At 36.9% G+C, this 15764-nt stretch overlaps 1 protein-coding gene across 2 annotated transcripts in view; it reads right to left on the bottom strand.

Annotated features, from left to right (window-relative positions):
• The window catches only part of Serpinb7 (serpin family B member 7), a 72555-nt gene that overhangs the window by 33003 nt on the left and 23788 nt on the right, over positions 1 to 15764 (bottom strand). The window contains 3 exon segments of one of the 2 annotated variants that reach the window (NM_130404.2): positions 381 to 431; positions 9101 to 9286; positions 13475 to 13519. In NM_130404.2, coding sequence (NP_569088.2) covers positions 381 to 431; positions 9101 to 9268 — 219 coding nt within the window. In that variant the 5' untranslated portion in view covers positions 9269 to 9286; positions 13475 to 13519. 2 annotated transcript variants of the gene reach the window in all.

The raw sequence follows: 15764 nt of genomic DNA, 5'->3' as shown, positions 1-15764 counted from the left end.
TATCAGTGTCTCTACCCTCCCGCATCATATTGTCTGCAATCAAACTGAAAAAAAGTTTAGTGAAATGAGGTTATCAATAGGACACTATTGATTACTCAAAGACACACATTGATTAATTTACCTATAAAGGACAAAAGAAAAAGGCTGATCATCAATATTGTATTACAACTTGGCAAGCAAACAAAGTATTCGTAAATTACTAATTAAATTATAAAAATTATATTTGATATTCTTATATAACCACATTTGAGATTTGGGGGATTTAAAGTGGATATCTTTGTTTCAATAGACTAAAAATCATTAAAAAATATTCAAAGTGCAGGGTTTTCTTCCATTTTGTTTCTAGTTGTCTCTTTCTTTGAGGAATCTGCTCCCTTTACCTGACTGTTCGATGAATTCCCTTGTCTTGATGGGGAGATAAAGTGCAGGGCCTGCAGACATGACACAAAAATCGCTGTCAGAAGCAGATAACTTAGCAAGAGATTTGACAATAAAACTCTTTTCTGAAAACAGTTATCTAGTATCTGTTCAATGCCACTAGTGTCCTAGAGCTTACTTTTCTCATGATTCCAAAAGAATGTCAATGTTTTAAGCAGAAAAATGGGCTCTACTTTTCATCTTTACCTCATTTTTTTTCCAGTTTAAGATGCTGAGATTGCCCATGATTGATGGATTTACATTAACTTAGTAAATTTTACTGTGGTGTTGCTTCCTCTAAATGTGATCATCAAGGTTCAGTGTGCATGTGGGCATTGAAATATTTTATCTCAAAAACCCCCAGATTTTGTGTGAGGGAGTCTTAGTCTCCTGGGCTCTGGTCAGAGGTAAGAATTCTGAAAGAGGATTGGATCATTAGAGCTCTGAATCCCCCAGTGGCTTAATCTAGTTCTGTATTGCTGGTTTCATGAATTCTTGGGGAAGAAATAGCTTTCTCAGCTTCATCTCTTGCTGTTATGAGGTGAGTGACAGCCACACAACTACAGATGGAAACTTCTGGAACTGTGAACCCAAACATACCTGTGTACATTAACAGTCAATTTTCCCTGCTGTTTTGTAACAGCAACAGAAAATTACAAACAAAGGTACAAGTACTGCACAATAGTTTTCAATAGAGTCCATTGAAACACTATCACAATGTCCTCTATAAGCAATGCACAATAGTAAACATATTTGGGGACCTATGTAATACCCAAGCCTCACTTTGGGTTCATTGGAGTATTTGAGTCAATACTCATCAGTTCTACAATTCATGGGTTTATGTAATGTTTCCTTAAATCTTGCACACAAGAATCTGAGTCCCCTTCCCATTTTTAAGCTAATTTGGAACCATAAATCCACTAGCATTTTACATCAGCTATGTTCTCTACATGCCTTCAGATTTCACTTTAAGAACTAATATTAAGTTTTACTTAAATTTGTCATGTTCTCAAACAAAGTATCATCTTCACCACGTCAGGAACTCATTGTATGAACTTTACCCCAATTCTCAAGCTATTAATAATATCAAACATAATTACTTGGCTATATTTCTATTTTACCCTGTAAGTATTTCTGTAGGTGCAGAAACACAGATTTTTCTTCCCATTTTCCCCACTCTTAACAGCTACAAGTTCTCTTGCACCAGTGATGCATTACAAAGATTTTTTGAGGGGGTATTCATTTGCATTGATCAAGTTTAATGTTCTGTTTTTGTATTAAATGTGATTTTTGATTTGGTAAGGAACATTTTTGACTAATGGAAAAATCTTCCTGTGGTAGCAGATATGGTGTGATGACTGTTTGATCTCTTTTTGTTTTTTGTAGGGCACTTTCTTTTTAAAAAAAACTTCTTATATTTTAATTGTTTTAAATTGGATATTTTATTTATTTACATTTCAAACATTATTCATTTCCTGATTTCCCCTCTGCAAAACCCCTATCCCGTCCCCCTTTACCCTGCTTCTGTGAGGTTGTGCTCCAAACCATTCACTCTCCCCTCACCGCCATAGCATTCCTCTATACTGGGGCATCAAGCCTCACAGGACCTAGGGCCTTCCCTCCCATTGATGCCAGATAAAGCCCCTTCATTTCCTTAAGTCCTTCCCCTAACTCCTCCATTGGGGTCCTTGCGATCAGTTCAATTCATTGGCTTAGAGCATCCGCAACCATATTGGTCAGGATCTGGCAGAGCCTCTCAGGAGACAGTTGTATCAGGCTACTGTCAGGGAGTACTTCTTGGCATTAGCAATAGTGTCTAGGTTTGGTGTGTGCATGTGAGATGGATTCCCAGGTGGGGCAGTCTCTGGATGGCCTTTCCTTCAGTTTCTGCTCCACTCTTTATCCCTGTATTTCCTTTTGTGTTCTTTTGTGACCTTACTCAGGATGATATTTTCTAAATCCATCCATTTGCCTTCAAATTTCATAAAGTCATTGTTTTTCATAGCTGAGTAGTACTCCATTGTGTGAATGTACCACATTTTCTGTATCCATTCCTCTGCTGAGGGACATCTGCATTGTTTCCAGCCTCTGGCTATTATAAATATGGCTACTATAAGCATAGTGGAGCATGTGTCCTTACTACATGTTGAAACATCTTTTGGGTGTATGCCCAGGAGTGGTATAGTTGGGTCCTCAGGTAGTACTATGTCCAATTTTCTGAGGAATCACCAGAGTGATTTCCAGAGTAGTTGTACCAGCTTGCAGTCCCACCAGCAATGGAGAAGTGTTCTTCTTTTCTCCACATCCTCACCAACATCTGTTGTCACCTGAATTTTTGATCTTAGCCATTCTGACTGGTGTGAGGTTGAATCTCAGGGTCATTTTGATTTGCATTTACCTGATGACTAAGGATATTGAACATTTCTTTAGGTGCTTCTCAGACATTTGATATTCCTCAGTTGAGAATTCTTGTTTATCACTGTACCCCATAATTGGTTCTCTGGAGTTTAACTTCTTGAATTATTAGATATTAGCCCTCTAAAGACCTTTTCCCAATCTGTTGGTTGCTGTTTTGTCCTACTGACAGTGTCCTTTGCCTTATAGAAGCTTTGCAATTTTATGAGGTCCCACTTGTTGATTCTTGATCTTAGAGCATAAGCCATTGGTGTTCTGTTCAGGAAAATTTCCCCTGTGCCCATGTGTTTGAGGCTTTTCCCCACTTTCTCTTCTATTAGATTCAGTGTATCTGGTTTTATGTGGAGGTCCTTGATCCACTTGGACTTGAGCTTTGTACAGGGTAAGAAGAATGGATTGATTTGCATTATTCTACATGGTATCCTCCAGATGAACCAGCACCATTTGTTGAAAATGTTTTTTTTCCCCATTGGATGGTTTTAGCTTATTTGTCAAAGATCAAGTGACCATAGTGTGTGGGTTCATTTCTGGGTCTTCAATTCTACTCCATTGATCTACCTGTCTATCTCTGTCCCAATACCATGCAGTTTTATCACTATTGTGGAACAGTGTTTCTTAAAGTCACCATCTTTACAGTAGCCATTCTCACCACAACTTGCCTTCTGGATCACTATAGAGCCTTAATTCAAAGGGACATTTTGGTAACTTTGGACAGAAGAAGGAGATTTTTTTAGACTTTCTTTCTACAATTCATGATTATGTCTACAGATTCTATAAATTGTTATGTGTCTAAAGTTTAGAAATTTTAATATTAAGTGCCTTTACTTGGAATAGAAATCTATTATATTCATAATTGGAAAAATTTTGCCCAGTTGGAAACTTTGTTTTGCTGGCAAATTGTTTAAATCACTGCTAGATTATAAAGCACTTTTGATCATCTTTAATTCCCCACAAAGAGAAAAGTGTGTCAACTGTGAGCAATCATACATCATGTGCTCAGTTGTAAAGTATTTTAAAATGTTTTCTAGAACCTACACAGCTTATGAGCCACAGATCCTTGGACTATTTTGATTAAGTAGTTAGGTGGATTTGAGTTTCCTTGTCTTAAATCTATAGGTGTGATAAACTGCTATGGTAAAAAGATTAACACTCAAGACTGATGTCTTGAAAGTCTATCAGAAAATGTCTCCACTGATGCTAAGTAAAATGGACCTAGTAAAGAATAACCCAATTCAGTGAAATGATGAATATAGTAATTCGTCTGATTTAATCTTTCTGTAATATATTGATCTATTCAATAAATCACATTGTGCTCCATGAACATATTTACATATATAATTATTGTTTCTCTGTTAAAATTTTATTTTTAAGTTGAATTGAATTATTATAATTTTTATACAAAGAACAATCCAGATAAGATAAAATATGAAGGTGAAATTTTCTTGGGTTTGGTCGTTTGTGCTTCTTTGTCTGAGACGACAATAAAGTTGTAGTGTTGGCTTGAGTAAAGCACAGATTGTTCATTGGGATAAGTACCATGAACTGAAATTAAATTAAAAGAGTTCTAAACTATTTTTGTACATTCTGGATAAACAACAACTTAACAATTAATTATTCAACTTTGATATTGAACGTTAAAAAAGTGAAAAATATATTTAATCAAGTAGGAGATGAGACAGTGTTAATTCCCTAGGCACTATGACAGGAGTGTGAAAAGTAGTCATTGAATATCTAAGAACCATTAAATGTGAGGGTCAATTATACTTGAGAGATAGCATGTATGATCTTACAGGTGCTTCAACAGACAGCTTTAGTCATCTTTTCCACTACAGCTCTCACAACCCTTTCTAACAATTGCTACTGTGCCCAAGTCTTTGTAGCTGTAGGTCTAGACATCCACAATACGAAATATTCTTTCTCCTCGGAAGTGGGAAAATGGCCTACGTATACAATAACTGATCATGTGACTGCAATGGACGAGACAGAGGCTGCTGTAGACTCTTGCTCCACCAGCAGCTGGTATGAAAATGTGGGTAACTACTTGCCATGATGAATCAGCTCTACACACTCAGCTCAAGACTCCTCCAATCCTGATTGTGTTTCTTGTAACAAACAACAGCAATGATCTACGTTTTCCTGACTGGGTAGGGCTATCCTGAAGCTGCATAGAGAAATTTTGTGTGGAACTTTAATTAAAACTGCCAAGACTGAACCCCCAGTGAATGTGATTGTTGGGGGGAGGATGGTAACGGGGGGGGGGGGGGGGGGGGTGTGTGGGAAGGGGAAGCCCATATAGAAGGTGAGGGGGAGGGATTAGGGGGATGTTGGCCTGGAAACCAAAAGGGGAATAACAATAGAAATGTAAATGAGAAATACTCAAGTTAATAAAGATAAAAAACAAAACAAAAAAAGCCAATGATAGTCAGTGTCCCCACAAGGGCTTTCAGCATCAAGTTCTTAATTAACTTGTTGACTCCTTGAAAGTGAAACCATTCAGAAATAAGAATAAAGTCTTACAAAGCCTTAATTTTAACAGAGAATAGACAATTAAAAATTGCACTTAATCTGGAATTATAATGTGAGCTGTGCTGTAAATAAGAAAAATATCAGCAAAACAAATTTGATATAGAGATTAATAGTAATGTAAAGTTTGTAATGTGGGTCTGTGCAGATACCAAGGTGACTGCTCCTGCTTTGCCCAGTATCTCTGGTATTGTTTTCTCCCTAGCATTGTGCTGCAAAGATGAGCAGCCTCAGACTCCCTGTCCCATTCAGAGTTGGCCAAACACACAAATGTTCAGTGGCATAGAAAATACAGTAGTTTTCCCTCCCCATTGATAGAAAAAGTAAATTTAAAGACAAAATGTGCCAGGGCACTCTGATGCTTTAAAATATGCCCTGTCTCTTTTCAACAAGGATTTACTGGTCCATGGAATAGTTTGGTTTGCTACCTAGGAGGAAAAAAGTTTAGACTATCTTGTTTCATTATTAATATTTGTCCTCATGACTTTGTACCATTTGTGTGGGGAAAATAAGTCAAGTTTGCTTCTCAGTGAAAAGAAAAAGTCTTATAAGGAGAGAGACAGAATCAGAATGTAGTGTATGTCTACTGACCTTGACCTTGAGGGATGTTTTTGTATCATTTTTTCCTAAAAAGAGAGGTCCTAAGCAGTAAAGGGTAGTTCTCTGCTCTGTGAAACATGCCAGGGAAAAGAGTTTGACTTTCAGAATGTGAGGGTTACACTTGGAGTGACATCTGGTTTGGCCACCATGCTGCTTTGAGAACACTGCCAATGGCTTCTTAGTCTCATGTGAGGGTAAATTGTAAAATATAATCTGACAGATTTTTGCCCCTTTAGAGCTTTAAACTTTTAGCTTTTAGATCATACCTTGTAAAAATAAGCTAGTGAGTAATGTGAAGAGGAGAAATGAGCCATCTGGTTAACATTTATTGTGAAGCCCCTTCATCTCTTAACATTCCCCTTTATAATAAAAGAGTCCTAAAGCCAGTGTGAGTACGCTGTTACTTGGAAATATTCTAGTGTAAAAAATAATAATAAGATTCTAAGGTGAAATGCTAGGACTCAGTCTTCCAGTAATAGTATTCTTTGAACTAAACTTATGAAAATTATACAAATATTCAAAAGATGTTCCTCTTAAGTTTTGAACAAAGTTTTAGCAATTAAATCTTTAAGGTTATCCTTTGCATTTTTACAATGATTTATTTATACTGACCAGTCCTAGTTAGCTTGTGGAGTTCTGGAGCACTGTAATTCTGCCTAGATACACAACCATTTTATCTGCACATACAAACATGTTGGTTTGACAGTAATACTACCATGGCTAGAGTTAAACAAAGAGAAATACTAGAATGTCAAGGGCTTTATCATAAGGCTATTTATTCCTTTTTCCACTGGAAACATTGTGTTTCCATCCTGAAATGCTCCTTTTATGCTGCCATAGACTTCATAAGCATGAAGGGAGATCAGAGATTCTTTGTCTTTTTAATAAGTAGTTACCAAGTTAATTCAGATAATGACAAGGACTGAAAACTCTGCCATGAGACTTTCAAGATCCCTGTATTAAGCTTTGGGGAACAAGAGAGCTGTAGATGTTTCCCTGAGGCTCCTACCTAGGCACTCATGCCAAATCACCACACTGTCATTTCTTTCACAGAGTTCTCCAACAGGAATGCACCATACAGTTATTACTTTTAAATGCTGTTTGGAGAGCCCAACTTTATCTTAAGAATCACAAGTTTGTACAACTTATAAATAATAGTATAATCCAAATTCATGGTTTAAGATAAATGCAAATTTGACAAAATGAATAGTAATTTAGCTTGGGAGAGAGAAGCAAGGGGAAGAGAAATGCTTGTGTTGGGGTAGATTGGAAGGACAGCAATATCAGAACCAAGTGAAAAATATGAGGCAAAATAGATAACTTTGTAACCAAAGTCAATCACAGCAAAAAATATCAGGAAGCAAAGAAGTTTTAAGGTTTAGGGAAAGGATAACCTAAAACCAAAGGCATTTCCAATGTTATAGACAGCAACAACACTGGCCCAGGGAGGTGGCTCACTGGGGAAAACACTCACCACACAAACATGAAAACTTGAATGTGAATCTCCAGAACTCACATAAAACTGGCGTCTAGAAATTTACAAGTCAAGAGTCCTAGCACTTCTCCAGGGAGCTGGAATGTAGAGACAGGAGAATTTCTGGAAGCTTGCAGCTAGCTGGCCAAGCATTTTATGGAGGAAACAAGCAAGAGATTCTATCTCAAACAAGTGGAAAGTAAGGAGCAGTATCTCGTAGTATTCCCTGACCGCCACACTTATGCTGTGACTTATGTGTATCTACATTTACATGCTTGGACAGACAGGAGAATATGCTGTACAAAGATGCTAACAGGGGCAAGACTGATGCTGGAGGTTAATTTCCATTTCAGTGTGTCACAAAGGACTAAAACTTTGTATGAATAAATAAACTTATGACTGTAGTTGATGTTTTCATCTCGTGTTTCTTGTGGGCTATCATGACAGCAGCAGCTATAGAAGTTCATGCATGAAAGTGAAGGATGATGCTGTAGAGATCGAAAAGAAGTCTTCAGCCAGGCAGTGGCTTTTGTTAGTTTACCTGGTCACAGTTCAAGAAACATTCCTTTCAAAGGCCAGGGAGGGTTTGAGTCACAGTTCTGGCATCCATCACCACACAGTTGGCTTGGTAATCCCACCATAAAAATCAAAATCATAATGCTACTTCAGCGTGTTATTGAGAATATCAAATGAAACTATGTTTCATAATAATAAAAGCATGCTTGTCCCAGAGGTTTTAGCTACCGATGTCATCAACAGCTAGTTGTCACTGCTGTTGTCTTTGTACAGCCTTCTTCGGCCTCAATTGTCAACTTATGTTTCCTAATAAACTGACAACATTTGACTTGGCTGCCCACTTGCAACAGACTCATTGAGTTATGCAGGAATAGAGAAAATCATTGCAGTTTAAGGACATACATAGATAGCCCTCAACAGTACTAGACTAACATAATAGGCACAACAGGGATCAGAAAGAAATGGCTTCTGAGCCTGCAGAAACATCTGGGACTGGCAAGACAGATTCTGTTGTGTTCCTGAATTTCTATGAGAATTTCTTGGGAGAAGAGAAGGAAACCTTGACTACTGTTCTTTAGAACTGTGTACACAAGTACCTTAATAAGCACTTTCTGAAAGTGGAGAAGAAGGTGGTGACGGTAAACACTGTTCAGGTAGCCCTTTATTATCTAGATGCCTGTGACTACCATTTGTGTCCAGGTAACCTACGCTTAAACTAGGACATCAGATTGTGGTTGAGCACTTGTCTAGCAAGTGTGAAGGTTCCATACCCAGCACTATAAACAAAGCAAAACAAAACTGGGACACTGTGTCAAGTGCTGGCATAGCTGTATCTATTAATCTGGTGGCTCTCAAACATAATGTATGCCTAAAGAGGTTTCTAAAACCATGATAGGTGACCCACACCTATACTTATAGTCCCAATTCAGCCTAAGAAATTACATCCCCACCAAGTTGTCCAGGTGATACTGCAGCTGTTATCAAAGGGAAAGGAGTCTGGGAACCAGTCTGTCAAGTAAAAGCATCTCAAGATTCATTTCTGCTTCCTTCCAGCTGAAAACCAAGGACTGGAGGTAAAGCCCAGTGCTTATCATGAAATATTCTCATGGAGAAAACAGTTTGTTCCAAGAATTGATTGGGACAGGTAACACTAACCTTGTCAATCTGACGTGCACAGTCACCTCGAGCACCCAAACGGATTAGGCTCAGGGCAGTGAAGATGCTCAGGGAAGAGAAGAATACATTTCCATTTCCTTGACTACTATCCATCTCTCTGAATAAGTCGAAGCCAAATTCTGCATTTGCTGCAGCAAGGGAGGCCATTTTGAAACCAAGTGTCTCCTAGAGAGTAATAGAGAGTAAAATTAGCTCAGAGCATATTTGTTTGCTTGTTTATTATGACTATTAACTCAAAGCTTTATTTTTTTGATCTTTATGTGCAATCATCAAGTAGCTTGGGACAGAAATAGATGACTCAGTTGGTTTTACATCCTTGGGTCTACTACTCTAGAACTTTCTTGGCAGTAATACAACATGCATTCATTTTCCTTACCCTGTCACACTAGCACAACCACTTCCTATATTCCCATCGGTAGCATAGTCCTTATTCTCTTGGATGGGGGCACATCTTCAATGGCCCTTGCTAACTTGTTTTCAAGATATACGTTGATGCATTTACTCTCAAACAGACTCATATTTCTAAACTGAGGTAGACAAAAAGTATAACTTCTTGGAAGGACGACTACATCATCAGGCGACTCTGTTCAACACAGCCTTTGTTTCTTAGACCATTGTTGCTTTATCACATTGTTTCCTCACACTGTCTCCATAATGGCTGCCATACTCATCCATAAAGCCACTGTTCACTAGGATGTTTTTAGGACCGTCTTAATTTTAAATACTGTTCATCTTTGGTCCTGTAAATATATTTGTCATTGAAAGACCACTATTGGGTTTTTAGTATAAAATATAGTAATCGCTATAGATATCATGAATATTCTTAAGACTTGACAACACAGAGGTCTAGATTTTGCCAATTAGGCTACAGTAACAAATATAGAATCAAGGATGAAAATTATCTTTTGATTGTCATAACATTGTTCCTGAGATAGAGAGCAACGATTCCACCCTGGAATTCCCCAGGGACCTACTCTGTGTTTCTTTGGAGACTTTCACCATAGCTTAGTGATGCCAACATTGCAAGAGACCTGGCTCATGCTAAATGAATTTACATGGATGAACCAAACTACTCTCCTTGAGAACTATTTCATCTGATACCATGACAGCTATTTAGGTGACCCAGCACTGTCCCAGCACTGTTGCTAATGGTTCCATGAACTGGAGCAATTCTTTCATTCTTCTAAGCTACCCTGTAGTGTATCCCATGATATGACCTTGAATATGAGCTATAGTAACGATGTGCAACAGAAAATCATGAGTGCTTCTATCTGTCACTCCAGAAAAGAAGAAAATCTTCAGATCAGTCATTAGGTGAGAGAAAACAGAAGTAAGTGAGGTAAAGATCTCCCAGAGAAAGATACATGTAACCCAAATCAATATCCTCGAACTGCCATTTTTACAAGTTACATTCAGGAACATAGAATAAGAAAGTCAGTTACACTACACACACACACACACACACACACACACACACACACACACACACACACACTTCAATTCCAAGAAAGAATATCTATGTTCTTTAATAAATTATATAGGAGGTTGGATCTAGCAGCTCAGGTCCTTAAATCCCAGTGCTCCTGAGGTAGAGGCATGCAGACTTCTCTGATTCAAAGGCCAACCTAGTTTATACAGTGATCTCCAGGTCAGCTCCAGACCATGAGTCTCTATCGCAACAGCAACAACAACAACAAAGTGTAATTTAGGGAAGGAGGCAAAATATTGTTTAGGGCTAATGGTATGATTCAGTGGCCTATGATACACAAGGCTTTGAGTTTTCTAGAAATGTCAAAATTGAAATCAGATTAAAAACTACCCAGAAATTACTAAATTGATTTCATATCTTATCCAATTCATCCAGGAGAAAGAACACTGGTGATTCCTATTAGCACTACAAATAAAAGATTCTAGCAAAAGAGAAACATAAAGATACAAATTGAGGCTCTGGATGAGTTTGATAGCGACAGGCCAGCCTTGCATACTGAGTGACACTAACACTATCTATGGTCCCCGAGCCATTTAGGGACTTAATTGTATTTTGGTGTTAGGAATCAGTATTACATTTATAACTTGAAAAATTGTGAACCAAATTAATAAAAACATGATACATAAAAATGACACACACTGATGGTTTTTTTCATTAATTTTAGAATCATAAAGATTTCTTTACTTCCACGTGTAAGATGAGTTTAGATTCTGTCTTCAAAAGAGTTTCCAGGACTCTGTGTTGGCAGTGGACACTCGGTGCAAATGAATGAAATCAGTCTTAGAAACCACCTTGACAGCAAACTTATAGGAGCCCTGTCTAAAATTCACAAGAGTAAATGTTTCATGGGAACATTTTATTGCACTGACGTGGTGGCAGCTGGAACCATTAAAATGAAACTAAAAAGGTTTTAGGTGAACGGATGCTATCAGGTAAAATTATAATTCAAGTCAAACCCCAATTCTCCCATTTGGTTACAAATGTCTTACTAATTTACACTTTACAGTTAAAAAAGAATAATTTCTGAGTTTCCAACATTATTCCTTACATTCCAAACAGTAAAAACTTTTCTTTTATAAACTTTTAGTTGACGTGGTAATGTTTCACAAAATGGTTATTATATTGAAAAGAGAAGAAAACTAACACAGGGATTTGCTCATCAAAAAAGTAGCATAACTAATTCATTGGATAAGGTAGATTTCATGGCATCAAAATCATAGTGATAAAAAGTTATTCTAGAAAACAAAGAGCCAAGACATTCCTAGGCAACAATAAATCACGAAGCCCTAACTTTTAAAATGATGGATAACACTAAATACATTCAATCACTCTTAAACAAACAGGCTCACACAGGTTGAAAAGAAATTCCAGAAAAATTATACTTTGCATAGTTGATTGGTGTGTTCTATGTCCATGAAATGAAAGCCTCCCTCCTCGTTGTAGATGAGACCCGCATTCCACAGGCAAACAAAAAACTTTACTTAAGGCTGACTCGGGGACTTCGTGCCCCAGTGCCTCCATTCCTGAGAGATGAGTAAACATTAACATCCAAAGACTTTTCCTTTTTCCTTTAAAACATTTGCAGCAACTTCAAAATAAATATGTAAAATGTCAACAAAAATAAACTGTGTTTAGAAAAGCATCAATAAATCCCAAACATTTGGTTCTTAGTTATATAATTGAGGCAGTTGTAAAGGAAAGTAATTGGGCTCAAGTTACATAAGATGTAACCACAGAGTCACCCAGCATTATGACAAGAAAACCTTTTAAATCACAAAAGAATTTGGCTACAGAGAAGAAGATTTAATGTAGTCCCCAAATACCATACTCTCTTCTTTCTTCCGTAGACTAAGTCTAGTATAAAATTATAAAAAAATAAGAGACCATTTATAATTTTAAACTTAATACAAAGTAAAAAATTCTCATGAAAGTTCTTAAAGCCCAAATTTCAGACAAAAAATCAGAGCTGCCTAAAGGCTATTTGGCTAGTTGTGGACTGCTTCAACACTAATAACAATTTCCTTCTCTCTTCTGGGGTCAAAATATCTGTGTCAAAAGAAGACCAAAGCAACGACAACAGAAATACAGGTCTCACCAAGGCTTTGCTTTAATAATCTAATTAAACTATCAAGAAAGTAGTTTTTAAAATGAAACACAAGGAAACACAGATCATTTTCAATAATGTATGGGATCACAACGATTCTGTTTTGCGGACCTTGATTGATAAAATACATGGTTTAGCTTTGTGGTAAAAGAATGTGTAACCTTACAGTAATCTTTACTATGCAAGAAAAATTAACTGCTCTTAATAATTAATTACTACCAGAAATTTTTTATAATTACTGTATTAAATTATATATTAGAACAGAATAACTATTAAATAAATTAAATTTTATTAACAGTAATCCATGTAATGTATTACAAGATAATTGATGATCTCCAGAATTATTCTCAAATCTTTCCATTTATTTAAAAAAAATTCTAACTTTGATGAAGTTCTAACCATATGACTGTCTTACATTATGATTGATTCTATTTTAAAGCATTGGTTAATTCTGACAAATAGTGAGTGACCTAAATAGAAACACACAGAATACAAAAGCTAGATTTGCTCATATTTCTTCATTTATCTTTCAAAAAATAAACATAAATTTTTGACTGATAGCTGATCGAGATCTCATTCTGTCATAAATGCCATTCTCTGCAATGCTAGTCACAGTGAAAGAGGAGAAGCCGTAAGTCAGAGAGCTGAAGACATTTTGGAAAACTTGATTCATTTGATATCTTATGTACAGAAAAAGAACTGAAGATTCACTCCACTCCTCTTGCTCTCAACTTTACACCGTGGCCATAGAAGCATTTACCTTACTCTCTTCAGAGAGGAAGTAGCAGCTGCTTGGGTGAGTCTGGAAGAGTAGCCTGCATTACTCTGAAATATAAAGCCTCTGACTCAGACACTCCCTGTTTCTTACTGTGATGACCACAATAGTTTAAAGATAACTCCACTCAAGTGAAGCAGTGCTTGGGCAAACTGAAGGAAATGTATATGAGCTACATTTTCAATTCAAAGTTGTCAGAATAGATATCTTCTCATGAAATTGAATATATTTGATGTAATTACAGTATAGTAATTTTTACATAGGTATAGAGAGGACATATGAAATTTATTCCTCCCCCCTTTCAATTTTACAGAGAACACGGAACACAGCAGAGTGCTCTCTTTGAGGTCTCATTTTCTAAAGAGTTGGGAACCAGGAAATCCATATCTGAGGAAGAGGGAGCTGATGCTTTCTGGAGGAGCAAGTTTATATTACTGATCTTGGGTTGACCTCATGCATTATTTCTTCTACTCCAGAATTGCCTTCATTTTAATTGTAGGGCTTAATGCTAATATTGAATATTTTTGATCATTCAAGTTTCTCTAAAACAAATATCCTCTCTGACTAATACATTGAACATAGGGAGAGAGATGGCTGCCTTCATCGTAAGAGAAATAAATCAGTGATGGGAAAACAGAGAAAAAAACACAGTAAAAGATGGAGTTTTAGGGAGTATTATGAAGAGCACAATACTCAAGACATATAGTATGATTTCATGAGAGGAGATGTCTAAACATAGTCACCAAAGCAAAAGACAAAGCCAAGTGACATTAGTGTGCTGGTTAGATATCTGGAGAACAAGACGCAGCTGAATGCTCTTGCTGACAGGAAGTGTGAGGAGAAGCAGGGAGTGAGCCAAGTATGAACTGTTGTTTCACAGGACAAGCTTGTGTCTGGGCTCGCATTACTTGGAAATAAAATGAAGAATAAATTACCAGATCTAGGGTTATATTCCAGCTGGACAATTCCACTAGATGTGACCTTGAACAAGAAGTTTAATTATTTTGTGACTCAAGTTTTCACTTATTAAATAATAATCAATCAATTTGGTGATATAAAATAGCATCTTGCCTAGAGGTTAAGCCCCCAATAATTTCAATATCCTCTTTCAATCTTCACCCAACCACAACTTTGCCTTTTTAAATAATATGCTCATTACAGTGAAATGATAGTATATTATTACATATAAAACAGTGTATTATATATTTTGCTAATAATATATTAAAATGATACTAATAACATATTAATATGACATATAAAATATAAAATAGTATATTATTACATTGAAAGTCTTGATGACTTTATCCATTCTTAGATAGCACTTTCTTTCACAAATAAATAATACCCCTTTGCTGGAGAGTTTAACAGTGGAGAAAAGAGGTGGCTGAGATGCGCGGAAGATGCTGTTGGAGGAAAGAATAAGGCTCACGAATCTAATCCAGTGGTCTTGGACTTCCTGGTCCCAGCATTCTGAGTTTCCTCAGTCTAAGGTTGGACATTTATGAAGACTCATCCACTTTCTTAGGACAGAAGTCCTCTCAAAATAACTCAGCTTCTCTAGTATATCTCCAAGCTATGCTCCACATAGAACAAATCCAAGTCTCACCTGAAAATAGCCTAGGTCCCCCAATTATGCCATCATTTGATGAATAAAATCTCTCCCACAGGACACAGGCTCCCATGGTACTGGTAGAATTGAGCTTTAAAAACTAAATGTTCATCACTAAAATATGCATACAGTAGGATATCCTATCAAAGACCAATCCAAGAAGGGTATATGTACAAGGATGTTTCTGTGGGTGGACCCACCATTCAGAAGAAATAGTTAGTTGCCTTGGTCCCCATGAGTGGGAGGGAGGTTTTCTTGAGTACAGAATTGGCATAGAAGTGTCTGGAACTCTGCAAGTGTTCTTTCTGGGGAGTTATGTACATATGTCAAGAGCAACATTTTATCTCTGAGTTATTACTCATAATTTTTGAACTTGCTCCATGAAAATAAGGAAATACATTTGAGGCAGCTCCACAAATCAATGTATGTAGCTGATTAAAATTCTAATTTGCATATAAAGTTTTACTAGAGAGTGAGCTGCCATCCTGAGCTAAGGACAGAGAAGTCACAAGGAGGATACAAAATAAATCTGAGTGGGTTGACAGCGATAGCCAGTGGTAGACATTTGCTTAGTTCCCTTCTGCACCCTAACTTCTTAGCAGGGTAACTGCTAGCCAGTCATACATGCTTACTGCACTACCAGAAGAGGGGTCGTTCTGAGGAAGC

Source organism: Rattus norvegicus, chromosome 13, assembly GCF_021556685.1.
Source record: "Rattus norvegicus strain SHRSP/BbbUtx chromosome 13, alternate assembly SHRSP_T2T, whole genome shotgun sequence".
NCBI lineage: Eukaryota > Metazoa > Chordata > Mammalia > Rodentia > Muridae > Rattus > Rattus norvegicus.
Note: the sequence above shows the minus strand (reverse complement) of the source record. Positions and strands in the feature narration are given on the sequence as shown.